General features: G+C 43.6%; 1 protein-coding gene across 1 annotated transcript; it reads left to right on the top strand.

Annotated features, from left to right (window-relative positions):
* The first annotated feature begins 795 nt into the window (after nt 1-795).
* slc7a4 (solute carrier family 7 member 4) lies at nt 796-27,904 on the top strand. The gene is made up of 4 exons (XM_078554456.1): nt 796-1,900; nt 8,634-9,301; nt 13,387-13,495; nt 17,834-27,904. Exons 1-4 carry the CDS (start codon nt 919-921, stop codon nt 18,028-18,030), a joined length of 1,956 nt encoding a protein of 651 aa, XP_078410582.1. The 5' UTR covers nt 796-918; the 3' UTR covers nt 18,031-27,904.
* The last annotated feature ends 35 nt before the right edge of the window (nt 27,905-27,939 follow it).

Below are 27,939 nucleotides of genomic sequence, written 5' to 3' on the forward strand. Positions count from 1 at the left end.
AGAAGTGGGGATGTTCACTGATGATTGCACAATGTTCAGCGCCATTCATTACTCCTCATATATGGAAGCAGTCCATGTCCAAATGCAGCAACACCTGAACAATATCCAGAATTGGGCTGACAAGTGGCAAGTAACATTTGTGCCACACAAGTGTCAGGCAATGACTATCTCCAACAAGAGAGGGTCCAACCATCGCCCCTTGATGTTCAATGACATTACCCTCACTGAATCCCCCACTATCAACATCCTGGGGGGTTACCATTGACCAGAAACTGAACTGGACTAGCCACAGGGGCCCTGTGTGTGAATATATGTAGCTTCTAGCACGTGTTAGATAGCCACACTGCAAGCCCAACTGTTAATCTTAAATTGGTTGTCAGTGTAATTCTTAGCACAATCAAGATTATTTTTAGCAAGTGCTGTCCAATCACAGAATCACATCTAACAGTGTTCACTCAAATTCATTATTTGCATTAAGTTTTTTTTTAAAAAAGGGGCACCTATGAGATTAACAAGTTGTGTCCGTGCACAGAGACCTTTCCTCCACTTGGCAACCTCTGAGGGTGGTCCATTTCAAAATTAGGAAGTCACTGCGTAAAGCATCATATGGCACATACTCAGATTGCCACATGCTGTCACCAAAGTATGCTGTAGCAATCTTGAGAGTAGCCCTTAAGCTAGGCCGTGCCCTTCAGAAAATCACAGCGAGTAAAATTATTTCAAAGCTTTTAACCGGCTGCAAAAAGTTAATTATCAACCATTAACATTTTTCTTTTCTTTCTTTTTTTTACAGATCTGCCATCTTTCAGAAATGAGACGTTCTCCGCTGCATCGGAGAATAGAATAAGATACAGATAAACCGAGCCTCGAGCCCTAACTTTTAACACAGAATATCTTGGACACAATAAGGGAGCAATAATGGTGAGCAGGTTGCCTGGCTGCAACTCCCTGGCTCGATTCTGCCAGAAGCTGACCAGGGTGAAGACCCTGGAGGCAGATATGATGGAAACCACCCTGAATAGGTGCCTGTCTACGCTGGACCTGACCTTGCTTGGCTTTGGCGGCATGGTTGGCTCCGGCCTTTACGTCCTCACTGGCACGGTCGCCAAGAATGTTGCCGGTCCTGCGATCATCGTTTCTTTCATCTTTGCAGGTTTTGCCTCTCTGCTTGCCGCCTTGTGCTACGCCGAGTTTGGCTCCCGTGTGCCAAAGACTGGTTCCGCCTACATGTTCACCTATATCTCAGTGGGCGAAATCTGGGCCTTTATGATTGGGTGGAACGTCATCCTGGAATACGTGATTGGTGGAGCTGCTGTGGCCAGAGCTTGGAGTGGCTACCTGGATTCTATTTTCAACCACAAGATTCAAAACTTCACCGAGACGCACATTGGCAAATGGAACGTGCCCTTCTTTGCCTCCAACCCCGACATGCTGGCTGCTGGTCTATTACTCATTGCCACAGCGTTTGTCACTTGCGGGGCCAAAGTGGCCTCTTGGCTGAATCACGTGTTTGCAGTCTTCAGTATGGGAGTGATCCTCTTCATTCTGATATTTGGATTCATCCTAGCTGATCCAAAGAACTTCAGCGCCGAGGAGGGCGGCTTTGCCCCTTTTGGATTTTCGGGAATCATGGCTGGCTCAGCAACCTGTTTTTATGCGTTTGTAGGATTTGATGTCATCGCAGCATCTGGTGAAGAGACTCGGAACCCTCAAAAGGCTATCCCTATCGCGACAGCAGTTTCTTTGGTCCTGGCTACCTTAGCGTACACCTTGGTTTCTGCAGCACTCACTTTGATGGTTCCTTGGCACAGCTTGAACCCAGATTCGGCCCTCTCAGATGCCTTTTACAGGAGAGGCTATGCCTGGGCTGGATTCCTCGTGGCCATTGGATCTATTTGTGGTAGGTATTCGGAAACCTGAATGGAGTATTTTTTTTTGTGTATTTTTCTAAGCTATGTGCCGAGTGAAGCAATGTCCAAATGTTTGATTCACAGCTGCTGCTAGAGAAACATGGTCAATGGTCACTTGTCCTTCTCAATTTTTTTCTGCCAAATATGTTTCTCATGTTAGACACAATAATAAACCGGATTTTTCATCCCGTCCCCGACCGTCTATAGTAATGGTGAGTCTCAGTGCGAATGTCCACATGGATCTCTGCCTGAGGAAAGTATTGTGTCATGTACCTTAGCTTATTCACAGGAAGGTGAAAAATCTGTGCTTCTGTCTAGCCAAGAGTTATCATACAATGATACAGCACAGAAGGGGGCCATTCGGCCCATTGTGCCTGTACTTATACCAGCAAGATTGAAAATGAAATAAAAACAGAAAATGCTGGAAAAACTAAGCAGGTCTGGCAGCATCTGTGGAGAGAGAAACAATTAATGTTTCGGGGTCTGTATGACTCTTCTTCAGAGTTTTCCCAGAATTTTCTATTTTTATTTCAGATTTCCAGCATCCACAGTATTTTGCTTTTAAGATTGAAAATGAGTTGGACAAGAGATCAAGAGGCCACAACATTGGTAGATAATATTTAATGCAAAGAAGCGTACATGTAAGAAGTGAAAAATAAATGCTATGTACTTCATGGATGGTGCTGAGGTAACTGATGGCAACACTGAAAGAGACAAGGAGACTCGATGCTATACGAATGAAGAGCAGCAATGAACAAAACCCATAAAATGTTGAACTGCATTTTCAACACAGTAAAATATAAATCAGAGGAGTGAGTGGGCAATGTTCCTACTAAACTGTGTGCATGCATGGGTGCACTGTTGCCTGGAATGTACTGCCCAGGTTTTGTTCCGTATTAAATACCATACACGCACAACCATGCGCAGAAGATTTCAAGGTACTACACATTGAAAAAGCTGTTCATGCATGACAGAATTTTACAGGGAACATTGGCCACTGGTGCCTGCCCCAAACTGCCAGTCAGCAAGTTACAAAGTACTACCAAGTATTTGTACTCAGCCTAACAGGTTCAAGCCCCAAACATGCCTCCACACCACCCCCCCACCCCCTCTTCATCTCACTCCACCAACATGCCCCTCAATTCTTTTCTCACTCGTGTGTTTATCTGGCTCCCCCTTAAATCGATCTATGCTAGTGACCTCAACTACTCCCTCTGGAGGTGAGTTTCTCACTTTAACCACTCCCTGGGTCAAGAAGTTTCACCCAAATTCCTTATTGGATTTATTAGTGACTGTCTGATATTTATGGTCCCTAATTCTGGCCTCGTCCGCAAGTGGAAACATCTTCTTTATGTATGCCCTCTCTCGATAACCTCGAAGAGTTCTATAAGGTCACCCCCTCAGTTATCTCTTTATGAGAGAAAAGAGCCCAATCTGTTCAACCTTTCCTGATAGTTATAACCTCTCTGTTCTATAACCAATCTAGTAAATCTTTTGCGCCCCTTCTCCAGTGCCTCTGTAGCCTCTATATGTTAGAATGGCACCATGATGCCCTGAGGCAAAGAGGAGGCCTTGCAGTGGCCTGATGGAAATTTTAATTGTCAGATATTTTGCCACTTGAGGAAAGGAGATTCCTTCTGGAGCAAATACCTTTCCTAGTAAAGATTTAGGTCCGTTTTCCCAAAGCCTAAGAATTTCACAGGGTCACAGTGAGGTTGTGGGAAGAAGGGAGAGCATTAATAAATAGAGGTGCTTAGAAATTAAGAGAATTGGAGGAGCAACATTCAGAGGAACAATAATCCCTGAACAATTAATGAAATAGTGAGAGAGGCCAGAGCATTGTCATAATGGATTATCATGCGGTAAAACTGTGATCAACTACAGAAGAATTCTACCTAAAGAAGTATTGTGCTAGCAAACTCCTACTTTGATTAATCTGATTGTAAGAATATAATTTACTCTGGGCAATCTTGTGGATGTTCATAGACACAGTGAGGAACTTCAGATGCTAACAAACCGGCAACTGACCTTGCAGTGTTTCATAATGAGCAGTCTACTCTTGATCGACTCGAGCTATTGGGATTATCAATCCCTGTTCCTAAATAACTTTATCCCCCCGCCCTCAGTAAAATAAAGTTTAACATTCACAAAATAATGGTTGACTGTTGGCTTCTTTAAACCTCTTGGCCTCTCCATCACTCTCGCCTCCTTTAAGACCTTCCTTAAGATCTTTTGGTCACAAGAACACAAGAATTAGGAGCAAGAGTAGGCCATTCAGGCCCTTAACCCTGGTTTGCCATTTGATAAGATCATGGCTTCTATGATTGTGGCCTCAACTCCACTTTCCTGTCTGCCCCCCATAACCCTTGACTCACTTGTTGACCAAAGATCTGTCCAACTCAGCCTTGAATGTATTCAGTGATCTAGCTTCATTGCTCTCTGGGGAAGGTAATTCCACAGACTAATGATCCTCTGTGAGAAAAAAATTCTCATCTCTGTCTTAAAAGGGAGACCCCTATTTTTTAAACTATGTCCCCTAGTTCTAGACTTCACCACAAGGGGGAACATCCTCTCAGCATCCACACTGAGCCCCCACAGGATCTTTATGTTTCAATAAGATCACCTCTCATTCTTCTAAACTCAAATGGGTATAGGCCCAATCTGCTCAACCTTTCCTCATAAGATAAGCCCTTCAACCCAGGAATGAGTCGAGTGAACCTTCTCTGAACAGTTTCTAATACAATTATCTCCTTTCTTTTATCCTGATATCTCCCTTTTTGGCTCAATGTTAAATTTTTATCTGATTATGCTCCTGTGAAGCACTTTGGGCCATTTCACTACACTAAAGCTGCTAAACAAATGCAAGTTATTGTTATTGCTGGTAAGGTTTAAAATACAGCATGGCCCAACAGATATGAAGTCGCTGTGTGTTACCTTGTTATTGACAATTTTGTTGTCCGATAGTATTTTTTTTAAACCCATTCTCACAGGCAATGCCAGCATTTATAACCCATCCCTAATTGTCCCCAAGAAGGTGGTGGTGAGCCACCATCATGAAATTTTTTTTTAATTGAAAAATATACTTTATTCATAAAATATCTGGAAGAACATTACAAAACATTTCTAAATCGCCATCACAAAAAATACAGTCAGATTCAACTTTTACACATGGATCACGAAGAGCTTCAATACAATCAATGAATATTACAATCATTCCAATATGGTCATTACAGACAATCAGACAGTGCAATGGTATTGGAGTTATCAACATACATCATGTTGCACTCTGAGGTGCTTCAATACAATTATAATACAATTAGCATTCAATGCATACCTTCACTGTGAGCCGTACAGCCCGAGGGGTCTATACAATTCCCAGCCCCTCGGTGCACTATGGCAGAAGGGTCTTAGACAGCGACCTTCCCCCATTGTGCCTTTGCACCTTCATGAAATGCTGTACCTATGTGGTGTAGGTAGACCCACAGTGCTTTTTTCTGTTGCAGTTAGTGGCTTGCTAGGCTATTTCAGAGTCACATGTAGGCCAGGCCGGGTAAGAATGGCAGCTTGTTTCTTCCCTGAAGGGCATGAGTGAACCAGATGGGTTTTTAAACAACAATTTGGTAATTTCATGATCGTTATTAAAGAGACTAGTATTTTATTCCAGATTTATTAAGTCATTGTATGCAAATCCTCCCAGCTGCCCTCGGTGGGATTTGAATGCATGCCTCCAGAGCATTCCAGGCCTCTGGATTACTAGTCCAGCAATATTACTAGTATGCTATCATTCCTGGAATTATGATCTGCTGGAACAATGATAGAGGATAAGGCGGCCGTTGTTATGTCATTGAAATTGGGAAGCATTTCAGAAACTTGTTATGAAAACAATTAAATGTCTATATCTCAATAGTTCAGTGGTGTAGCCATTAGCCATACAAACCAAGAAAGCTCCCTCTGTACTGAGTTACCTGATTGCAGCCATGGCGGAGATAGAGCAGGGCAATTTATAGAATCCTACAGCATGGAAGGAGGCCATTTGAGTCAGAGTGCCTATGCTGGTTCTTTCAAAGAAGTATCCAAATAGTTTCACTCTCTTGCTCTATTCCCATAGCCCTGCAAGTTTTTCCTTAACAGGTCCAATGTCCTTTGAAAGTTACTATTGCATCTGTTTCCACCACACTTTCAGGTGGTGCATTCCAGATCACAAAACGTGATGCACGAGGAAAAGTTCTCCTCATCCCCACCCCGCACCCCCAATTCTTTTGCCAATGATCTGAAATGTGTGTTCTCTGGCTATTGATCAACCTGCCACTGGAAACAGGTTCTATCTACACCACCAAAATCCTTCATAATTATGAACATCTTTATTAAATCCCCCCCTTAACCTCCTCTGCTGCAAGGAGAACAATCCCCAGCCTCTCTATGCTCTCCACATGACTGGAGTCCCTCATCCCAGGTACCATTCTAGTAAGTTGCTTTTGCACCCACTCCAAGGCCTCAGTGTATGAGGGCGAGGGATAGAGAAAGCCAGCGGACTCTATTGTAACTCCTCCCTTAAGCTTAAGTAGCTTGTCAACACTCATGCTCATGAGAGCCAGAAGGCACTGGTTTGTGATTGGCTAAAGAACCAGAAGTGACATGGGGAAAAACGTTTCTAAGCGGCGAGTGGTTAGGATGCAGAAGGCACTGCCCAAGAATGTGGTGGAGGCAGATTCAATCATGGCTTTCAAAAAGAAATTGGATAATTATCTGAAGAGAAAAAATTTACAGTGTTACTTGGAAAGAGGGGTGTGTGTGGGACTAGCTGAGTAGCTGGAATGGCACCACGGGCTGATTGGTCTCCTTCTGCGCTGCAGCCATTCCATGATTCTAAGTGAATGGAAGTTGGAGATACAGGCCGGGATTTTCCAGCCCTGTTGCGGGTGGGACCTGCCACGGGCCAGGCGACGCCCCAGCCAGGAGTCCATTGACTTGCGGCGGGACCAGAAGATCCCGGCAGTTGGGTGGGTGCGGAAAATCCCGCCCACAGAGCCTGTTTTTATTTGCACCACCAAATTCATTCATAGGAACAGGGGTGGGCCATTTAAACCCTTAAGCCTGATCCACCAGAGAACATGGCTGATCTGCAACCCAACTCCATGGACCTACCTTTGCCTCATACCTCTCAATACTTTTGATAAACAAAAATCTATCAACCTCAGACCTAAAATTAATGATAGATCTGGTCTCAATCGCTGCCTGCATAAGAGAGTTCCAAGCTTCCATCGCACACTTTGTGCATAGAAGTGTTTCCTATTTCCACTCCTGAAAGGACTGGTTCCATTTTTAGACCTTAAGCTGCTGTCCTAGACTCCCGACCAGCAGATTCTCTCTGACTGCCCTATCTGAAATTTTCCAGATATTTGAATAATCAAATGACCCCTTAACCTTCCAAATTCTAGGGAATACAGCCCTTGTTCGTACAATCTGTCCTCCTAATTTATCACTTGGAGTCCAAAGGTCACTCTGGTAAAGCTATTCCACACTCCTGTTTCACTTATAATCTTAATGCTGGTTGAGCTCTCCTTAACTGTGTGGCCAAGTTTCTGTAATTTACTCAGTTTGCAGCCCATTACTGGAAACTTTACAATTTTGAATTTCTTCTAGTGTTTTAAAAATTCAGCAGGTGAAAAGAACAGTAAAAGTTGAGAATTAGTTGCCATTGTTACATTTATCTGGTGGGAAAAGCATCTCAATGTTCAGCTCTCAGTTGCTCATGTGCACGTGTGGCCTGTACACTGGGTAATACTGTAATTACAAAGTGAAGTAACTAAATTGTATAGTGAGGCATTTTAGTAATATTTGGGCTGACTTCTTGGCGAATGAACTATCTTAGCTCCCTCAATGGCTCAGTTGATAGATGTAGTGCCCGGTGGTAAAGCCCTCCTCTCCAGAGGGCCTCAGCTTTGATCGCTGATCTTGGCTGACCTAGTTGTTCAGAGCCAACATCACGGCTGAAGTGTTAACTACTAACTGTGATATTGACTAAGATCAGATAGCTCTGCAAAATTAGGGGGAGGGAAAAATCAGCTGGGACTCCCATTTCTGATTATTACCCAGTGAGTATCTACTTGAAGATGCTTTTGATTGGGTGTAGGGTGAAGATAGCATGTTGTAATGCCTGGTACAGTATTTATTCACATGAAGATCTTAATTGAAATATGTAAAATACCGAGGGGTCTTAATAGTGTTGGTGTGGAGAGGATGTTTCCTCTTGTGGGAGAATCTAGAACTAGGGGTTACTGTTTAAAAATAAGGGGTCGGCCATTTAGGACAGGGTGCGAAGAATTTTTTTCTCTCAGAGGGTTATGAGTCTTTGGAACTCTGTTCCTCAAAAGTGGAAGTGGAGTCTTTGAATGTTTTCAAGGTAGGGATAGATAGATTCTTGATAAACAAGGGGATGAAGGGTTCTCGGTGGTAGGTGGGAGGTTACAGGCAAATCAGCCATGATCTTATTGAATGACGGAGCACACTTGAAGGGCCGAGTGGCCTACTCCTGCTCCTAACTCAAATGTTCGTATTGATTGAGATAGCATAGGATTAAATGGTGTCTGTGGCACAATCTAAGTCACCATTCTGAAAGTAGCGTAAGAATGAAATGGGATGAGACGAGGAACAAAATGATTCAATGTTACCAGAGCTGATATGCCTTTTTGATTATTATTTTTGTTTCCACCTATATTCAAGCAATGAACACAGTTATCCTCAGCAACCTGTTTTCTGTCCCTCGGATTGCATATGCCATGTCCGAAGACGGTCTGCTTTTCAAGATATTTGCACGAATAAACCCAGTCACCAAGGTCCCTGTGATCGGTATCATTATATTTGGAGTCCTGATGGCCACCTTGGCAATGGCGTTTGATCTGGAATCCCTGGTGCAGTTCCTATCCATCGGGACGCTCCTGGCCTACACATTCGTTGCTGTCAGCATCATCACGCTACGCTACCAGACAGATAAAGCAAACCCCTCAAAGCCACCCCAGCCCAATCAAAGCCCTCAAGCCCAGGACGGTGGTGGGCTGAAAGAATACGAGTCATTTTCGGATAAACTCCAGTTGGTGGAGAGGCAAAAAGTGGCCAAAGAACGAAGGGAGCCTGGCCAACTGAGGTCCTCCTTCGAGCCTTATTTACATTTCCTTGGTGATTTTGTGGCCGGAGAGATAGTGATGGTGGCAGTTGTCTCACTGGTGCTCTGTTCAGTCTGCCTGTGCTGCATATTGGTATTTGGTATCAGTCATCTCCACCTTCCTCAATGGGCTTATATTCTGTTCATCGTGTTCTTTGCAATCGGGTTTCTCCTCAGCTTGTTTCTCATCTGGATTCATGAACAGCATCAGAAATTGAATACCTTTCAGGTGGGTCCTTGCATGTTAAAACTCAGGAATGAAATGCTTTTTCAGTTCAGGCATCCTGGGTCATCACTGAGCACAGGTAAAGCACACTGTGGCATAAAGTAAAGACTCAAATTATGAATTTCAAAATTGTACTTGTATAGTTGTCTATCTATTAATGCTAAAAACATATGAATGGAGAAGATCCAGAACATCAAGTGCTAAAGTTACTAGAGAACTGTTTCTGTGCATTTAGATAACATTAATCACTGCACTCTGAAAATAAAGCATTGTGCAAAGTGATTTGAGAAGCTTGTCGATGAGACAACAACATGAAAGTATGATATTCTCCTTAGAGCAGGGAAGGTTGAGGGGAGATTTAATATTTTGAGGGGGTTTTGAGAGAGCAGAGAGGGAGAAACTGTTTCCAATGGCAGGAGAGTCAGTAACCAAAGTGCACAGATTTAAGATAATTAGTAAAATAAATGGGGAGATGAGGAGAATTCTTTTTAATGCAGTTACCAGTTGGAAAGCACTGTCTGAATGGGCGGTGGAAACAGATTTAACAGTAACTTTCCAAAGGGAATTGGAGATAGACTTGAAAGGGAAAACAAATTGCAGGAGTATGTGAATAGAGCAGGGGAGTCGGACTAATTGGATAGTTCTTTCACAGAGCCAGCACAGTCACACTGGGCCGAATGGCCTACTTCAATGCTGTATCATGCTATGATGCTGGGAATTTCTTTACTTGCAGCAGCTCTGTACTGTCTTCCCAACATTCGAAGCCTGGCTTAGCAGTTGCAAGAGGGCAGTGTTATGTTGCTATATTATTTGTAAAGAGCTGTTTAGAGCTCATAACTAATTATGAGAATATTACAGAAGCCATAACACAGGAAGCTGATCATCTACTTGCCATCTAATTTCCTCCAATGTCAGAGCGCCAGCTGAGGAACTCCCAAGGCATAAGGGATCTGGCAAGATGCCAGTGTTAAGGCTGCCACCTTTATTCAGGCATGAGATCCCAGCCAATATTTACAGGCCTGCAAAACATTTTCGCCGGCCCGTACACCACTTTCTCAACAATTGCGTTTGATTTTTCTTTCTTGCCAATGTTGCACCAAATCAGCAGAATGAGGCACTGCACTAGGAGCCTTGAATCTTTTCCTAGTCTAGAGTATCCTTTGAATAGTACGTATAGTCCAGTGATGTGTTATATTACTGCAGCCTGGCCTGTGGTGCTACACTAGGACATCTTTAGCTAAAGAGGTGGTAGAGGGGAGGCAGAAGTAGACAGATTTAATTTGGTCCCCGTGTTAATGTCATGTGTTCTGTGCATGCTTTTACAAGGCACTTATTTTAAAAAAATGTTATTTGTGGTTAAATTGTAAAATCTAAGACAATTTTTGAATCAGAGGAGTTGGTGCAGCAGAGGAGTTTCTCTGCAGTGCAAGCTGGGAGATGCAAAGGCGATGTACTACAATGTGACCAATGACCAGTGGGGGATACGTTTACATAGGCAATTTACAGTACGCATCTGGAGAGATGAATTTAGTGGGAAGTTAGCACAAATGTGAAAATGATAAGGTTTTGCAGACAAGAAGCATACACAAATATGAAATATTTACGCAGATAAGCTGCACAATAATGTTGCTACGTTAATAATCTTGTTGAGAAACCTACCCCCAAGTATGTGAGGTCTTGTTTGAGATGCAAAGCCCATTACAGATCTCACAGATAGCAGCAGGAAGGTCCATTCCCACTATGATAACTCCCTGCAAAGATGTGGATTAAGCACTTGTGAGTCAGGTATCCATCACATTGCATGATATACTCTCTTCTTAGAACTGGAAAGTACCATGCTGTCTCAGTCCCTTTCTGAAGGCCCATGCACGCCAAGTCTCACCACAATGCACCTCCAAAGAGGAAAGAATTAATTGATGCCAGACCAACAATGAAAGTACAACATCATTGGGCTCCCAACTGTACAGAGTTGTGACCCAATCTAAAACAGCCAGAGGAAATATGGGATAGCTGCAGCTGCGCCATTCCTTACTCCTGAAACTTGTTAAACCATGGTTCAAGAATGCTTATTTGTCCCATTAATATGTGTTAATACAAAGATTTGTGTTGAGAGTATTTACCAATACTATTATCATTGTGACAAGTGTAATTTTTTCTTCTGTTAGAACAAATGTTTTTTTAAATTGATACCTTAGCAGTTGAATATTTTCCTTTTTCCTTGTTTCATAAGAACATAAGAAATAGGAACAGGAGTAGACCATTCAGCCCATCGAGCCTGCCCTGCCATCCAATAAGATCATGGCTGATCTTCTTGTGTTTCGATTTCCACATTCTCATCTAATCCCAATAACCTTTGATTTCCTTGCCTAACAATAACCTACCTCTGCCTTAAAAATATTCCACCACCTTCTGAGGCAGAACGTTCCAAAGTCGCACAACCCTCTGAGAGAAAACATTTCTCCTCATCTCTGTCCTAAAAGGACGACTCCTAATTTTAAAAAAGTGCTCCCTAGTTCTGGACTCACTCACATGAGGAAACATCCTTTCAACATCCACCTTGTCAAGGCCATTCAGGATCTTGTATACTTCAATCAAATCACCCCTCACTCTTCTAAACTCCAGTGGAAACAAGCCCAGCCTGTCCAACCTTTCCTCACAAGACAACCCGCTCATTCCAGGCATCAATCGAGTAAACCTCCTTTGAAGTGCCTCCAATGCATTTACCTCCTTCCTTAAATAAGGAGACCAAAACTGCGCACAGTATTCGATTTCAATTTGCAATGTTTGTTAAGATTGTCTTTTTGAACTAAAAGAAATTCTAATAGAGAGGCCAGAGACTTCCCCATGATGCCACGTCACTTTGAGTTAATGCGGTCTGCATTAATCTTTGTTTTCCTCAGCTACTACACTCACAGTCATGTTGAATTCAACTGTTTCACAAGTGTTAAAACCTTTTAAATCCTTAACAAGAGGTGCGTCATCACCTTTTGATCAACTCAGACAGTTGTTTAAGATTAGACTTAACTTATTTTGCCCACTCCCTCTTACCAGCTATCTCTTTTCCTACTCTGAATACTGAGGCAAGATTGCACATGCGGCAGTCGCACTCTCCCACCTGATCCGAGTGACCACTCTTCCTGCTGCAGCCAACAGAATGACAATGACAGGTTGACTAAACAAGAGCTCGACACAGTCGGGCACAAACCTGATGTACACACACCAGCACTTTCCAAATGGACTCATTGGATAGCACCCAGGGTAGCCTTGACCATTTCTCTCCCTTCCTAATCCAGGAAGAAAAGAAAGACTTACCTTTACATAGGACCTCGCACAACCTCTGGACATTCTGCAAGGCTATGTGGTGTAGTCACTCCTATAATGTAGGAAATGCAGCAGCCAAAATGCTGTTCTTTCAGTGTCGCTTGGTCAAAATCCTGGAACTCCCTGCCTAATGCGGGTGTACTTATACCACAAGGACTGCAGCGGTTCAAGCCTTCTCAAGGACAATTAGCGATGGACAATAAATGTTGAACTAGCAAAGCTCACATCACATGAATGAATATTTAAAGCACAGCAACGTCCCACAGATAGTAATGTGACAAAGATCAGATCACCTGTTTTAATGATATTGGTTCATGGACGAATAATGGCCAGGACAGCAGAGAGAACTCCCCTGATCTACTTTGAAAAATAGTGCCATGGGGTCTCATACATCCACCTGAAAGGGCAGATGGAACCTTGGTTTTAAACTCTCATCTGAGAAACAGTACACTTGACAGGGCAATTGTGAGTCTAGATTTTGTTCTCCAGTCATCAGAGTAGGACTTGACTTCCACAGCCACGGGCGAGAACATCATGCACTGAGCCACAGCCGACACCCTCAGGGTACTGGGGCCAATCGTAATGATGTTATCACCTCCAAAACTGAAATCAACTAAAGTGTAGACTGGTTTTGAGGCATCCAGCCATCTGGTTTCTATGGCTTGCAGTTTCAGTTATCAGTTCATGAGGGGATGATACGGTAATTTTTAATAAAAATTAAGATGAGTTGTATCACTGATCAGACCTTTACGATTTTCATTTTGCAGGTTCCACTGGTGCCCTTGGTTCCCGGTATCAGTATTTTAATGAATGTGTACCTGATATTAAAGCTGAGTTTAATGACCTGGGTGAGGTTTTCCGTTTGGCTAGCTATAGGTATGACAACTTTATTTTAAAAAACTTATTTCTACACACTGAGCATTTGCTTTGCCAGGTCCCACTGATGGTGTGTTGCCATGGTATGGCAGGTTATTGGCTGGGGAAACTGATCTATAGTTTCCATAGCTCTACCTCCTATACAGCTCTCCATGCCATCAAAGGATCATAAAGTTATTGGTAATCCATCATGACTAATGAATAAACAACTAGTGGTAAAATATGAGTTGTCGTCTTTTGCCATGTAAAATTGCCTAAAATGTCTTTATTCTGTCAGTTGTGATCTGGAATACATTACCAGAAAGGGTGGTGTAAGAAGATTTGAGCAGACAAATGGGACTAATTAATAGCTCTTTCAGAGAGCCAGCATAGACATGATGGACCAAATGGCCTCCTTTATAGTACCAATGAATCATGGATTGGTTAAATCATGAAGGAGGCCATTCAGCCTGTTATGTCCATGCCGGATCTCTGCAAAAGCAACTCAGTTAGTCCCACTCCCTCACATTTTTCCCGTAGCCCTGCAAATTTTATCTCTTCGGAGAGATATCCAAGTCCTTTTTGAAAGCCTTGATTCAATCTGCCTCCACCGCACTCTCAGGCAGAGCATTCCAGATCCTAACCACTTGCTGCATAATTTTGTTTTCCTCATGTCGCCTCAGTTCTTTTGCCATTCACCTTAAATCAATGTACCCTGGTCCTCAATCCTTCCGCCAAGGGAAACAGTTTCTCCCTATCTACTCCGTCTCACCCCTAATGATTTTGAACATCTTTATCAAATCTCCTCGCAAACTTCTCTGAACATGAGAACATAAGAAATAAGAGCAGGAGTAGGTCGTTGGCCTCTCAAACCTGCTTCGCCATTCACTAAGATCATGGCTGATCTGACTGTGGCCTCAACTCCACATTCTGCCTACCCCCGATAAATTCCTCACCAAGGGAGTCAAAAGTTATCTACCTCTGCCTTAAAAATATCCAATGACCCTGCGTCCCCTGCTCTCTGGGAAAGAGAGTTCAATGATTCACTACCCTCTGAGAGAAAAAAATTCTCCTCATCTCAGTCTTAAATGGGAGACCCTTTATTTTTAAATTGTGTCCCCTAGTTCTAGCCTGTCTCTCATGGGGAAACATCCTTTCAGTATCCACCTTGACAAGTCCCCTCAGGATCTTATATATTTCAATTGGATCACCTCTCAGTCTTCCAAACTCCAATGGACACTTCCCAGCCTGTCCAACCTTTCCGTTCCCCACCCCCACCCCCACCCCCATCCAAAGTATCAGTTAAGTGACCTTCTCTGAGATGCGTCTAATGCACTTATATCCTTTCTTAAATAAGGAGACTAAAATTGTACACAATAGTCCAGATGTGATCTCACCAACGTCCTGTCCAACTGCAACAAAACATCCTTACTTTTATATTCTATTCCTCTTGCATAACCTTTCACTCCCTTTTAGATATGCTCTAAGGAGAACAATCCCACCTTCTCCAATCTACCCACGTAACTAGAGCCCCTCATCCTTGGCATTATTCTCATAAATCATTTCTGCCTCCTTTAAGGCCTTCACATCCTTCCCAAAGTGTGGTGCCCTCTGTAGCTCCAGGTGTCCTCCTGTCAACTGTTTTTTTTTAAACTTTATTACTCACGCGATAAGTGCAAAAGGGCATTTGTCTCAACTTAGCTCATCCATGCTGTAAGACCCTACAGTTCTAATCCAACTGTTTCTTAAATGGTTCCAGGGATTAGACTTGCTCTATTAAACCCAGAATTCTAACTTTTGCGTTGATCATAAGTTGTGTGAAGACTTTCTTGGCATCAATGCTAACGTTTTCCTTTACTAGTTTGAACTTTTGTCCTCCTGCCACATGTTAGTTTGAAGCCCTGTTCCGGATTTAACTATTTCATCAAGCTGGGGAAAAGACTTTCATTACAGGTCCCCCACTGTCAGTGTGAGGAGCTCTCGCACAGCCAGATGCAGAGTAAAGATCCCTCTCCTCCACCACCTTCTGTTGCAGAGAGTTCCAAAGTCGCACAACCCTCTGAGAGAAAAAGTTTCTCATCCTGTCCTAAAAGGGCGACCCCTAATTTTAAAACAATGTCCCCTAGTTCTTGACTCACCCACAAGAGGAAACATCTTTTCCACATCCACCTTGTCAATATCGTTCAGGATTTTATATACTTCAATCAAGTCACCCTTCACTCTTATAAACTCCAGTGGAAACAAGCCTAGTCTGTCTAACCTTTCCTCATAAGACAACCCCCTCATTCCAGGTATCAAACTAGTAAACCTCCTCTGAACTGCCTCCTAAGCATTTACATCCTTCCTTAAATAAGACCAAAACCGCACACAGTATTCGAGATGTGGCCTCACCAATGTCCTGTATAACTGAAGCATAGCATCTTTACTCTTATGTTCAATTCATCTCGTAATAAAGGATAGCATTCCATTAACCTTCTTAATTACTTGCTGTACCTGTACACTAACATACTAACAATCTGTCAGGCTGGGCTGTATTTGAATCAAGAATCTGAAAGGCCTTTGTCAAACCCAGTCCACCACCAAGTCCCTCCTTAAAAGCTATATCTTTGACCAAGCTTTTGGTCACCTGTCCTTATATCTTTCTATGTAGCTCAGTGTCAAATTTTGTTTGGTAATCATTCCTATGATGTGTCTCAAGGCATTTTACTATATTAAAGGTGCTATATAGATGCCAGTTGTTGTTTTAAACTATTGACTATCTTACACAGTCTTATGACAACCTATCTCAATTTCCTTCTTTCAAGGAAAGTAAGGACAGAATTAAATTAAAATGAACAGATGGAAAATCATAGAATATACTCTTCCAATGGTGTGGGTGGAAAGTCAAAGCATCATGATTGATATAGAATAGAGGGAGACCATTCAGTCCATCTGCCTGTGCTGGCTCTTTGAAAGAGCTATCCAATTCATCCCACTAACCCCTGCTCTTTCCAATTAGTCCTATAATATTTTTCCTTTCAAGTATTTATCCAATTCCCTTTTGAAAGTTAATGTTGAATCTGCTTCCGCCATCCTTTCAGGCAGTGCATTCCAGATCACAACAACTCGCTGTCTAAAAGAAATGTTTTCCTCATGTTGCTTCTGGTTCTGCTTCTTTTGCCAGTCACCTTAAATCTGTCTCCTTTCGTTAGTGACCCTTCAGCCGCTAGAAAGATGATGGAAGGATTATAAATGGAGTCAGTTTTCAGGCATTATGATGGGCCTAATGGACTTTTCTTGCTGTGGAATTTCTCATGTTCTTCATATAAAAAAGTCTATTTTTGCCCAATTTTATTCATTGCTTAGCCCTGTGACAACACCAATCAGTCTCGCCTTTCTCTGTAGTCACCATGCCTGATTTGTCAAAGAAATAAGAAGGAGAGGTTTTTTTCTTTTAAAGTGAAGTGTGGAACCACAGTAACTAAGAGTGGAATTTTATGGCCCCTACCGCTGGTGGGATTTTCCGGTCCCGCCAAAGTCAATGGACTTTTGAATGGCTCGCCGCATTTTACAGCCCCACCCCCACCGTTAAGGGGGCCGCCCTAAAAGTCTGAGAACGGCTGCCTGCCAAAAAACTGTTAGTGAATGCTCAGCTCCTCTTGTTCCAAATGAACTCAACTCACCCAAAGAGACACAATTCGCCTCAGTGCCATTGGTGTGAGGTTGAGGGGGAGGGGTGGGAATCGCCTGAACTTTCACTTCTGATCATTAACCCCTAGAAAAAGCAGAGCGGAAAAGGTGGGCAAGGGAAGGATCATGCATGGCCTGGATGTACCCACACCCTGTCAAATCTCCTAACCATGGGCAACCAGCTAGGCTCACAAAGAGGAATAGCCATGTGGCCTACGTATATTTGTGGGATTGTGTACCATACCCAGAATTGCCATCTCCTGAAGAGGATGGGAGAATTTGAGGGAAGGGGGGGGCAAGCAAGGTAAGGGGCGGGGTGGAAAAAAAGGTGCTATATATTATGGAGAAGTTATCACAAATATTCAGCCAAGGCTATCAATTCAAAGCCTATGGAAATGTAGGCATATGACAATAAATTACAATCAATATGGCTATCATACAATCGATTCCACATACGAATTAGTATAAGGGGAGAAGATCTGGCAACATTGGACAAACCTTAGGTGCGGCCCTAGTATCTCCTCATGTGACTCAGGATCAAATTTTGCCTCATAACTCTCCTGAGAAGCAGAATGGAATATTTTACCACATTAAATGTGTTCTATTAATGCAAAATGTTGTTGTTGAGAACCACCAGTGTTGGTAAATGTGGCGACTTTGGAAGCTCCTAACACTCTCATCCATTGACAGGTCTTCTCATCTATTTTGGCTATGGTATCTGGCACAGCAAGGAGAGCCTGAAGGAGCCAAAACCACAGAATGTCATCGCCCGTTATGTTGTCCTTCCTAGTGGCAGCTTGGTGGAAACGGTCCAAACCGTTCAGCCTGACCCACAGGACAACATGGGCGTGGCAGAAGTGACCGGAGAAGAAGTGAGTAGACATTAGCGAGTTTGACCAGTCACACTTCGATGGAGGACTCCCCCACCCTACCCCCACCCTACCCCCACCTTCCAAGCACCAATGTTATTCCAGGAGCAGTCGGATAGAGCTGCACCAGAGTATTTTCACCATGTTGTTGGTGAACATGTGTCGTATCTTTCTCGTTTCACCCATGATGTTTTACAACACCTGCTGGTTTCTTTTCCAAATTAATGGGAAAGGAGGTGTGTAAAGTAAATGGGATATCATCTCTACTAAGGTAGCAAGGTATTAAGTGAAGAATGTCAGATGAAATCATTAAACACATGCAGAAGCATCCCAAAAGTATCACTTCAGGGCCCAAATCTTCTGTACATCAATGAATTATTATTTTTTGCCATTTGATTCAATTGAGACAACTTCTCCTTCTTTCCTTCATCTTTTTATCCAGTGGAGTAAAGGAAAGATCGAGAAAGCAAAAAAAAAACCAGCCTTTCCCTATAGCTATATATTAAAGGGCGACATATGCTTGCAATATCATTACGTCCTGTGAGAAATATTCAGTATGGCAAAGATTTGATGGGGCAGCATACATTGTATGAAAATTATTGAATACTTATCACGCGAGCCTATGTAGGTTCAGGGATTCTAAATCCTTCACTCATGATTATGGCCTAGGAACCATTTCTGGCCTGACTGATCTTCACTATGGCCCAATTGGCAAACTCACCTCCATAAATGATCCATCCACGTTTACAATGTTGATATTATTTGTAGTTTCTTCAGATTATTTTGCTGCCCAGCATCCCTCATTATAGTTTTCCAACTTTCCCCCCCTCACCCCTCTTTGCTTACCCTCTCCTCTTCTCATCCTCCTCCCCGCACCTCCATCCATTTGCTCCTCCTCCACATCCTTCGGCAGCTTGCAGCACATTATCCTTCCAACCTCTACCCCTGCCCTACGTTGCTTCTTCATAGTCAAAGCCATGGGAATCAACAATATTGTTCGCTTTCATACCTCTCTGTCACACTTTAACTATGGCACTATAATGTTTGTGTCCTAATTCAAAGAGCAGCAGAGCCATACATTACCAGTATCTTCTTAGTTGACCTCTTTATGAACTAACCTAGTGTTTACTTAACAGCATTTGAATTTTGTAGTCTTAAGGGAACACATAATTCCATTTTAACACAAGAGTAGTACATTGTGCTTTGCATTATATAGTGTTCCTCTTCTTATAGAACAGCATATTCTCTGACTTACCAAGAACGGGACTGCTCTAGATTTGCTAATCTTTCCAAAGCTTTGTGCATAATGTGTGTTCCATTTTAAATGTCTTGGTAACTCAGTAGAAACATTTGACCAGCTTTTGTGAATGGCTCAAATTTCTCAGGAACCAATGAAAAAATCCTTACACTGATTGGCTCCAATTTGGAATCAATCAAAGAATGCTCCACCATTAACCAATGACTTCAATGGTTTTCATTGACTCTCCCACAAGCCCCAACAGTGCTACAACTCAACCTGAGCAATAACATGGGAGATCCATGAGTAGTAGATTCATAACATTAAATTTTTTTCATTTATTTATTCACAGGATGTGGGCATCGCTGGTTAGGCCAGCATTATTGCCCATCCCTAATTGCCCTTGAGAGGGTGGTGGTGAGCTGCCTTCTTGAACCACTGCGGTCCATGTGGTGTAGGTACACCCACAGTGCTGTTAGGAAGGTATTTCCAGGATTTTGACCCAGCGACAGTGAAGGAATGGCAATATATTTCAACGTCAGGATGGTGTGAGGCAAGGAACTATATCGCTGTTCCTTCATTGTAACCAAAAAATGGTAACTAAAAAAGAATCAACAGGCAGTGTCAGGTAACAAAGGCTGTTTTGAACTGATCCTTCAAGAATGTAAAGTGATAGAATGTCAATCTGCCTTCTTGGCATAAAACTGGCACCGTGGATCGGCTGCCCAGTATAAAAGGAAACGCATGCCATTGATATCAATAAGATGGGTGGCTGATGGATCAGTTGATTTTTTCATTCATTTTGTATGCTTACATAATCTGCAACTAGTTGGCGAGTGCAAAATCTACCGTCTAAATCTAGCATCTTTCCATTACAATGTTTAGTTTGTTTAATGAGCCTAAAGTACTGGCCTCAGACCATCCTCCCCAGTAACTTATTCCAGCCCCTGAACTGTGCTAAATATTTTGTTTACAGAAAGGGGGGGCTTGGGGAGGGATTGGGGCAGGGGATCAGGGAAATGGGTTAGACTTCACCCCACTTCCCTTTAGATCTGAATGAGCAGCTCAGTGGAAATGTGATTAGTTAATAAGATTTCTGTGCCGAGGGAGACAAGGAAATTCCCTTAAGTTGCATTTGTATATAAACCTTTCAGCCCCAAAAGAGGACAACCTTTCTTTGGCACACCTGGTCCAGCTGTGCATGAAGGTACCTCTTCTAGACTGTGCTGTTTTATTACATAGAATGATACAGCACAGAAGGAGGCCATTTGGCCCATTGTGCCTATGCCAGCTCTTTGAAAGAGCCTTACAATCAGCCCCACCCTGATCCTGTTCTATCCCCGTCGCCTTTGGATTTTTTTCCCCTTTTCAAGTAGTTATCCAATCCTCTTTTGAAAGTTACTATTTGATCTGTTTCCACCATTCTTTCAGGCAGTGTATTCCAGATCACAACATCTCACTGCATAAATAAATGTTTTCTCATCTTCTCTCCACCTCCCTGGCTGTTTTTTGGACCAATTATCTGAAACCTCTGACCTCTGGCTTCGGACCAGTCCTTACAATTAATTAATCCTTTAATTTTCCGCCGCCTTTCACAATTTGGAGATTGAAGTGATCTCTGCTCCCAAAGGACACGCCTTTAAAAGACTCCCCTTTAAGTAGCAGCAGCTTTATAGCGTTCTGCTGAAAATCCCAACCCAGTCCAGAGCAAACCTGTGACTTATGCCGGGCCTAATCTATGCCAGTAATATGTTCGGTAGCAAAGCTCGCAATGCGGCGCAAGGCCTGCGTGTAAGCAAAATAGGGAATGCTTTATTCGCTCTCAGCTGGTCTTATGATTTCCACACTGGTGTGGAAATATCTACCCCATAGCCACCACTGCCACAATTATCAGACATGGAAAACAACTAAATCAATTTCCATCGCTAACTTTCCCTGCCCTCACATGCTGCTTTATTTTCTGCAATAGCCTTTGATGTGGAACTCAAAACACATACCATCCTGATTTGGAGGAACAGTCCTATGAGCTGAGTGGCCAACTCAGAAGCACATCCGAAACGCACACCACATTTCACATCAGCTGCACTCTTTATCCAGCTGGCTGCCGGCAAGATCAGGAGTCGCTCAGTACAGTCTGTGAGTCAGACTTAACCTAGCATACACTCTGAAACCTTTAGCTATCTAACATATTTAGCGTAACAGATGGATAGATACTGCCCTACATGCAATTCAGTGCAACTAACCCTCTTTTCAATGAGCAGATTATAGCAATGCCTGAGGAATGAGCTACATCTCGTGACGGGCTTGAGTTCTCCTTTAAATTGCCCTTCACACCCAGAAGTGGATACGCTCCACACCGAGCTGCCTCACATTAACTCCTTGCTATCCATGTCTCCCGTACACATGAGTCAAAAATACTGTTTCACTCAAATCTCCTTCAAGCTGTGCAAACCGTTCTTCTTCTTCAAAAAACACATTTTTCCCCTCTGAACACTTTGCTCGTTCCTTTGCAAAGGTTCCATGCATTCTGTGCTAATCCTTGACCGAGGGGGTGCACTGTCGCCTGCTTGCCTGTTGTGCCAACTAAACCTATGTGCTTTAAGAGGCAAAACCAGAGGAGCTTTGCTGTTCCCCCTCAAAGAGATCAGGATGGAGTCACACGAGGCATTTCGGATGTACTTCTGAATTGGCCAACTCAGCTAATAGGACTGCTCCTCCGAGTCAGGATGGTAAGTTTTTTGAGGTCTACATCAAAGGCTATTGCAGAAAATAAAAGCTCATGGTGTAGGGAGTAATATATTGGTATGGAAAGAAGATTGGCTGGCTAACAGGAAACAGAGGATAGCCATAAATGGGTCTTTTTCTGGTTGGTGGGATGTGACAAGTGAAGTGCCACAAGGATCAGTGCTGGGGCCTCAACTTTTTACAATTCATATAAATGACTTAGATGAAGGGACCGAAGGAATGGCTGCTAAAGTTGCTGACGACACAAAGATAGGTAGGAAAGTAAGAAGCAAGGAGGACCTAAGGAGGCTAGAAAGTGACTTAGATAGGTTAAGTGAGTGGGGAAAGACCTGGCAAATGAAGTATAATGTGGGCAAATCTGAAATTGTCTATTTTGACAGGAAGAATAAAAAAGAAGCATATTATCTAGATGGTGCGAGATTGCAGAGCTCTAAGATTCAGAGGGATCTGGGTGTCCTAGTGCATGAATCACAAAAGGCTAGTATGCAGGCACAGCAAGAAATTAGGAAAGCTAATAGAATGTTATCATTTATTGTGAGGGGAATTGAATACAAAAATCGGGAGGTTAAGCTTCAGTTATACGGGGCATTAGTGAGATCACATCTGTACAATATTCGTCTCCTTATTTCAGGAAAGATGTAAATCCATTGGAAGCAGTTCAGAGAAGGTTTACTAGACTAACACCAGGAATGGGCAGGTTGACTTATGAGGAAAGGTTGAATAGGTTGAGCTTGTATCCACTGGAGTTTAGAAGAATAAGAGGTGACTTGATTGAAACCTTTAAGATCCTGAGGGATCTTGACGGAGTGGATATGGAGAGGATGTTTCCTCTTGTGGGAGAATCTAGAACTCGGGGTCAGGGATTAAAAATAAGGGGTCACTCATTTAAGACAGAGATGAAGAGAAATTTTTCTCTCAGAGGATCATGAGTCTTTGGAACTCTCTTCCTCAAAAGGCAGTGGACACAGCGTCTTTGAATATTTTTAAGGCAGAGCTGGATAGATTCTTGATTAACAAGAGGATGAAAGGTTATCGGGGTGGGGGAGAGGGGGGGTGGTAGGCGGGAGTTTACAATCAGATCAGGCATGATTTTATTGAATGGTGGAGCAGGCTTGAAGGGCCAAGTGGCCTACTCTTGCTCCGAGCTCGTATGTTCATATTCATAGGCTTGCTTGTACAATCAGTGTCACAATGTTGGAGTTGCTGCCTTTTTGATGAGGTGTTAAACCAATGCCTCAACCATCTATTCATCTGAATATAAAGAGCTGGTGGGGGGTTGGAGGAAGTGTTTGGATTTCTGCAGGGTTCACCCAATCTCCCACCAAAAGCCCTGCAGAAATGGTGGGAAGTGGGGGGATCATTTTCAAGTTGGTTGCCTGGAGGTCAAGAGGACCATGCACCCTTTGTGGAACATGTCCGGCTTTCATCCCATTGCGCAAGGTGAGATAAAAGCTGGGCGGATTCTGCATGGAGTGTGTGAACATTCCACTAGGTTGCTGCCCAGGTAGCTAAGTTGAAAGTGAAACCACTGTTTTTAGTTGGATAAACCTTTTCTCCTCAGCATTTCCACTGACTTACACTGAAGTTAGGGCAGAAAATGAGAAGAACCCTTGTAGAAATTTCCGGTCTCACTCTGCTGGCAGATAATCCTCCCTCGACTACCACCCTTTGTTGGCTGTACATATTACTGTTGCTATTTGCTACCCATCTGAGGTGTTTGCCTCCATACCAACAGTGACTACACTTCAAATATAATTCACTGGTTGTGGGCACTTTTGGGGCATTGTGACAAGGCACCACATAAATGCAAGATCTTCCCTTCTTTATTTTTTGGCACAGGATCCCAATACAGCATCTTCTAGAGAGCACCTAATATTAACTCACTGCTGCTAGCTTCTCACTGTTTGCAGACAGAATAAGGGCAAAATAGGCAAGACTTCATTCTAGTAAAACCCTGCTCAATCTTAAGTCAGGAAACTTCAGCTCAAACTGTCGTCAAAACAGTTGTAATTCCCTCTCCAGTTTATAAGTTAATTGCCCGCCCCACTCCCAACTTTGACGCTCCATGGATGATGCATAAATGGATAACCTAATCGCAGGGACGGGAAGGGCTGGATTTTCCCTGCGGGCTTCCAAATCCCACCGTAAGGCACAATGTGGATCAGAAGCCGACGTTGTGTGGGGAACAGTCACTCTTTGGAGCAGCCAATCAGTGGCCAAAGGGTGGACTTACTGTCCAATTAGGGGCAGCAGGAAGGCTCTCAATGCTGGAAGGCCAATCAGGTGCCCTCCAGGCTTGAGAGCAGCATCAGAATGCTATGGTGCATAAGTGAGCGAGATAGCGCTTCAAAATGGAGGCACCCTCTCTCCAACTTTTTAAAATTTAAAATAAATAATGGCCTTTGCAGCAAGCTATCGCTGTGGGGTGTGATGGGGCAGTGGTGGGGGAAGACCCCTCTACAGGGTGGCCTGTGGTTGCTGCTGCACCCAGGCAGGCATGGAGGGCCTCAAGGCCTGCCTGGATCGCTGCTGCCATCCCTTCCCCAACGCTGGTCAGCCATTGGTTGGGGGGGGGGCCACATCCAGGCAGCTAAAGTGGCCCCCGCTGCCTCTGGGGACCTGGAGGCTGGCTGGAAAATCCCAGTTGCTCCCCTTCAACGGGCCTTAAGTGGCCTTTAATTTTAATCATCTACCCGCCACTTACAGGAAAATAGCCCTCCCTCGCAATCACTCACCAACGTGGCTTCAGGGTAAATGGCCGGGAGGCAGGGAAAGAACCAGGGAACCAGCATACGGGCCTGCAGGGCTTGTTATACTGTCCTCCTGCCTCTGTTTCTGGCTCTGTGGGGGCACAAAATCCAGTCCGAAGTTGAGTCCCTCTCCAATCTGCAACCCTTGTGACTGACTGACTGACTGGGATCACAGATTGCTGAGTAAGTGTCAGACGTCTGGGTTTTTCTTGCAAGTGAGCCGGAAGGTCTTGTGTTAGAGTTGCCTACTTTGGCTGAAGGTGTCCCTAGAGCTCTCACACCTCGAGCACCTGCCTCGATTTACTCCGCCATCGCGCAACAGCTGGCTAATTTCTTCACCACCTTCACCCTCTAACTGAAAATCGAAAAGCCTCTTCCTGATCCAATTGGATGACTTATATGGAAATTTTTTTTTAAAAAGTCAATAGATGTAAAGCAGGCTGTCAGTTTGCCATCAGATTCACTCAGTTCAGTACAAAGTTCAAATTCACCCTTATGCTTGGAAAAGGGAATTTAGTTGCTGATTATTATATGAATGCCTGAGTTGAAGTGGCCACTTAAGTGAATAGTTGTATCTAAAAGTTTGCTGAGTTCTGCCAAGTTTGTGGTTTAACTCCATTGAACCATTGAGTTGTTGGCCTTTTATAATGTAAGTAGTATGGCAATGGTATTTGTTTTTTCATTTCTTTATTCATAAACCATTCCACAAACATTTTGGGATGGTAGTATAGTGGTTAAGTTACTGGACTAGTAACCTAGAAGCCTGGGCTGCTAATCAGTTCTCATGAGTTCAGATCTCACCATATCAGCTGGGGAATTTAAATTTAATTACATATACCTCTGGACTAGGAATAGTGAATTGTTGTGAAAACCCATCTGGGGTTACTCGTGTCCTGTAGGGAGGAAATTTGACGTCTGCACTCAGTCTGGCCAACGTGTGACCCCAGACCCAGAGCAATGTTGTCGACTCTCAACTACTGCCTTCAAAATGGTTTAGCAAGTCACTCAGTTTTATTCTAGAAGATGTCTCGCAGCTACCTTCTCGAGGGTGATTAGAGATGGGCAGTTAGAGCTCAGCTCACTACATTGACACTGTTACTTTCCACAGCCTGCACTGAGCATTGAAGTGACCACATGCTAGCTTTCTGGCACTGAGGGGGATGCTCATATAAAATGTGGGTCAGATGGTTTCCTTTTATGCTGTACGTTTCCGTGGTTCTTGCCCTAAGATCAATTGGCGAACCCATTTCTCTCCAGTATGCTCCTCACCTCTCCCCTGTTGAAGCCAGTCTTCGTATTGTTTCTTCTTACAATTACTACTCTAAACTATTCTTACCCAGTGCCTCAAAACAGCAGATCATCTCCCGCAGCTTCCCTTCCGCACGAACTGTACCTTGGTATAATCCACACATTCCTTTTCTGAATTGTCTCTAGTCTTCTAAACCTTGGTGCTTGTGAGGACTGTGGCCTTTAGCCACCACCCCCCCCTTCTCCTAGGTTGATCAATATACACCTGGATTCTCTTTAATTGTTTCCTTTTTGTGAATGGTTGAATCAAGAGCTCCTTCATTTCACCTGATGACAGTCCGCTCCTGTTCCAGCAACGCCATTGGGAGCGGTGACCCGTGCTAGAACTGCAACAGTCCCCAAGGAAAGGGTTCAGCGAGATTGTGAGCTGAGTCTGGGGTCCCAGGCTGGCAGGCCCCAGTCAGGGGGTTGGGGGGGGCTGAAATTGTCGGGGTGTGGTGTGGGGTAGGGTGGGAGGGGGGGGGGTGGGAAAACCCAGGAGGTGGGGAGATTTACCTTGGGGTGTTCCTGTGATAGACACAAGGGGCCTGAAAAGGAGGCCACCAGCCCCTCCCTTGTCTGGCCACCAGCACACCAGGTTTCACCTGGCAGTGGTTGGATGAGGCCCTTCAGGGGCTATTACTTGGCCACTGAAGTGCCTCAATTGGCTCATGGGCAAGCAGACCACCCGACACCAACCCCTGCCCCCGCTGCTGGTAAAATCGCAGCATGGTTGGGTGAGGGTGGCTAGATGGCAGGCATGGCGCCAATACCCTGGCATCCAATTTTATGCCCCCCCCCACCACCACCTGCCATTCTGCCCCTGGAGGAAGGGAGGGGGGTTGGGGCATAAAATTCCAGCCTATAAGTTGTCAGCAGCTTATAAGTGTAAAGATTAACTGTGAGTGTGTAAACTGTCTAGAGTGGGGAGGGAAATAAACGCTTTCTCATATTCTAACAGCCTGGCAATCCATCTGTCAATTGTAGGATCCAGCTTGGTCTTAGTGACTTAAAACTGGCCATAACCCAAATTCAACCAGGCACAGAGCAGCGATTTCTCCCATTAAACTAAAACACCCCGAGCTTCAGGCTTCTAAGAGTGCCTGAAGATACGTGTTTCAAATGCCAGGTTGAGACGCAGAGCCACCTTACTTTTGCATAGGCTGCCCCAAACTGTAGGGAAATTTAAAATTATAAGAGGAGATGCTGAGTGGGGCAAGTGGTTGTGGGGGTGGCGAGGGACTAGAGGTGAGGCACGGTATAGATAATGGGCAAGCAGAGTACAGTGCAAATCGTCAGGGGGAAGGGGGGAGCTAAATTGAAAAAAAATAATAAACTAGATAGGAATTAAAGGTTACAAAGACAAAGAGAAAAATGAGGGCAAAGTGGAATGTAAGATAAAAAAGCTACTCAGGATCTCAGACTGGAGAGAGGACAAGGAGTTTGGAATGGTGAAGGCAAAAAGTTCAGCAAGATATTCTGTAACATGCCCATCTAACTTCCAAAGCATTTCCTATGAGCCTGACTAGACTATCATAAAGATCCTGAGTACCTAATTCTATCTGAGTTGAATTTTAGAACGGAATTTTTCCTAACTCCCAAACCTCCTGATACCTTAACTCTCCCCAAAAATGGGTGAATCCTTTCTAATTATCTCCTTGCTTCTGTACCTCCTTAAATTATAAGTGCTGGCAATCTTCTATTTATATTTTTGTAGAATAGGATTTTTTTAAAAGAAATTATTTGTCCCGCAGTATTGTCAAAATGATGCTACTCTTTGGATTGTAATTTGTATTTCTGTCGTAATTCTTGTCAATGTTGTATTTATTTTGGGGACAAATTTCTAATTTGGTGAATAAATGTTCTGAAGCAGCAGACTGGTATGTTTTTTGTGTGTCGGTGTTTATT

Source organism: Cetorhinus maximus, chromosome 12 (assembly GCF_964194155.1).
Source record: "Cetorhinus maximus chromosome 12, sCetMax3.hap1.1, whole genome shotgun sequence".
In the NCBI taxonomy this organism is placed as follows: Eukaryota; Metazoa; Chordata; class Chondrichthyes; order Lamniformes; family Cetorhinidae; genus Cetorhinus; species Cetorhinus maximus.

What these genes read in the sequence shown, in the direction of transcription:
- slc7a4 (XM_078554456.1), top strand. Translation starts at nt 919, where the DNA reads ATGGTGAGCAGGTTGCCTGGCTGCAACTCCCTGGCTCGATTCTGCCAG. An exon ending in GGCCATTGGATCTATTTGTG is followed by an intron (nt 1,901 to 8,633) that starts GTAGGTATTCGG and finishes CCTATATTCAAG; the next exon opens with CAATGAACACAGTTATCCTC. An exon ending in TTCCGTTTGGCTAGCTATAG is followed by an intron (nt 13,496 to 17,833) that starts GTATGACAACTT and finishes ATCCATTGACAG; the next exon opens with GTCTTCTCATCTATTTTGGC.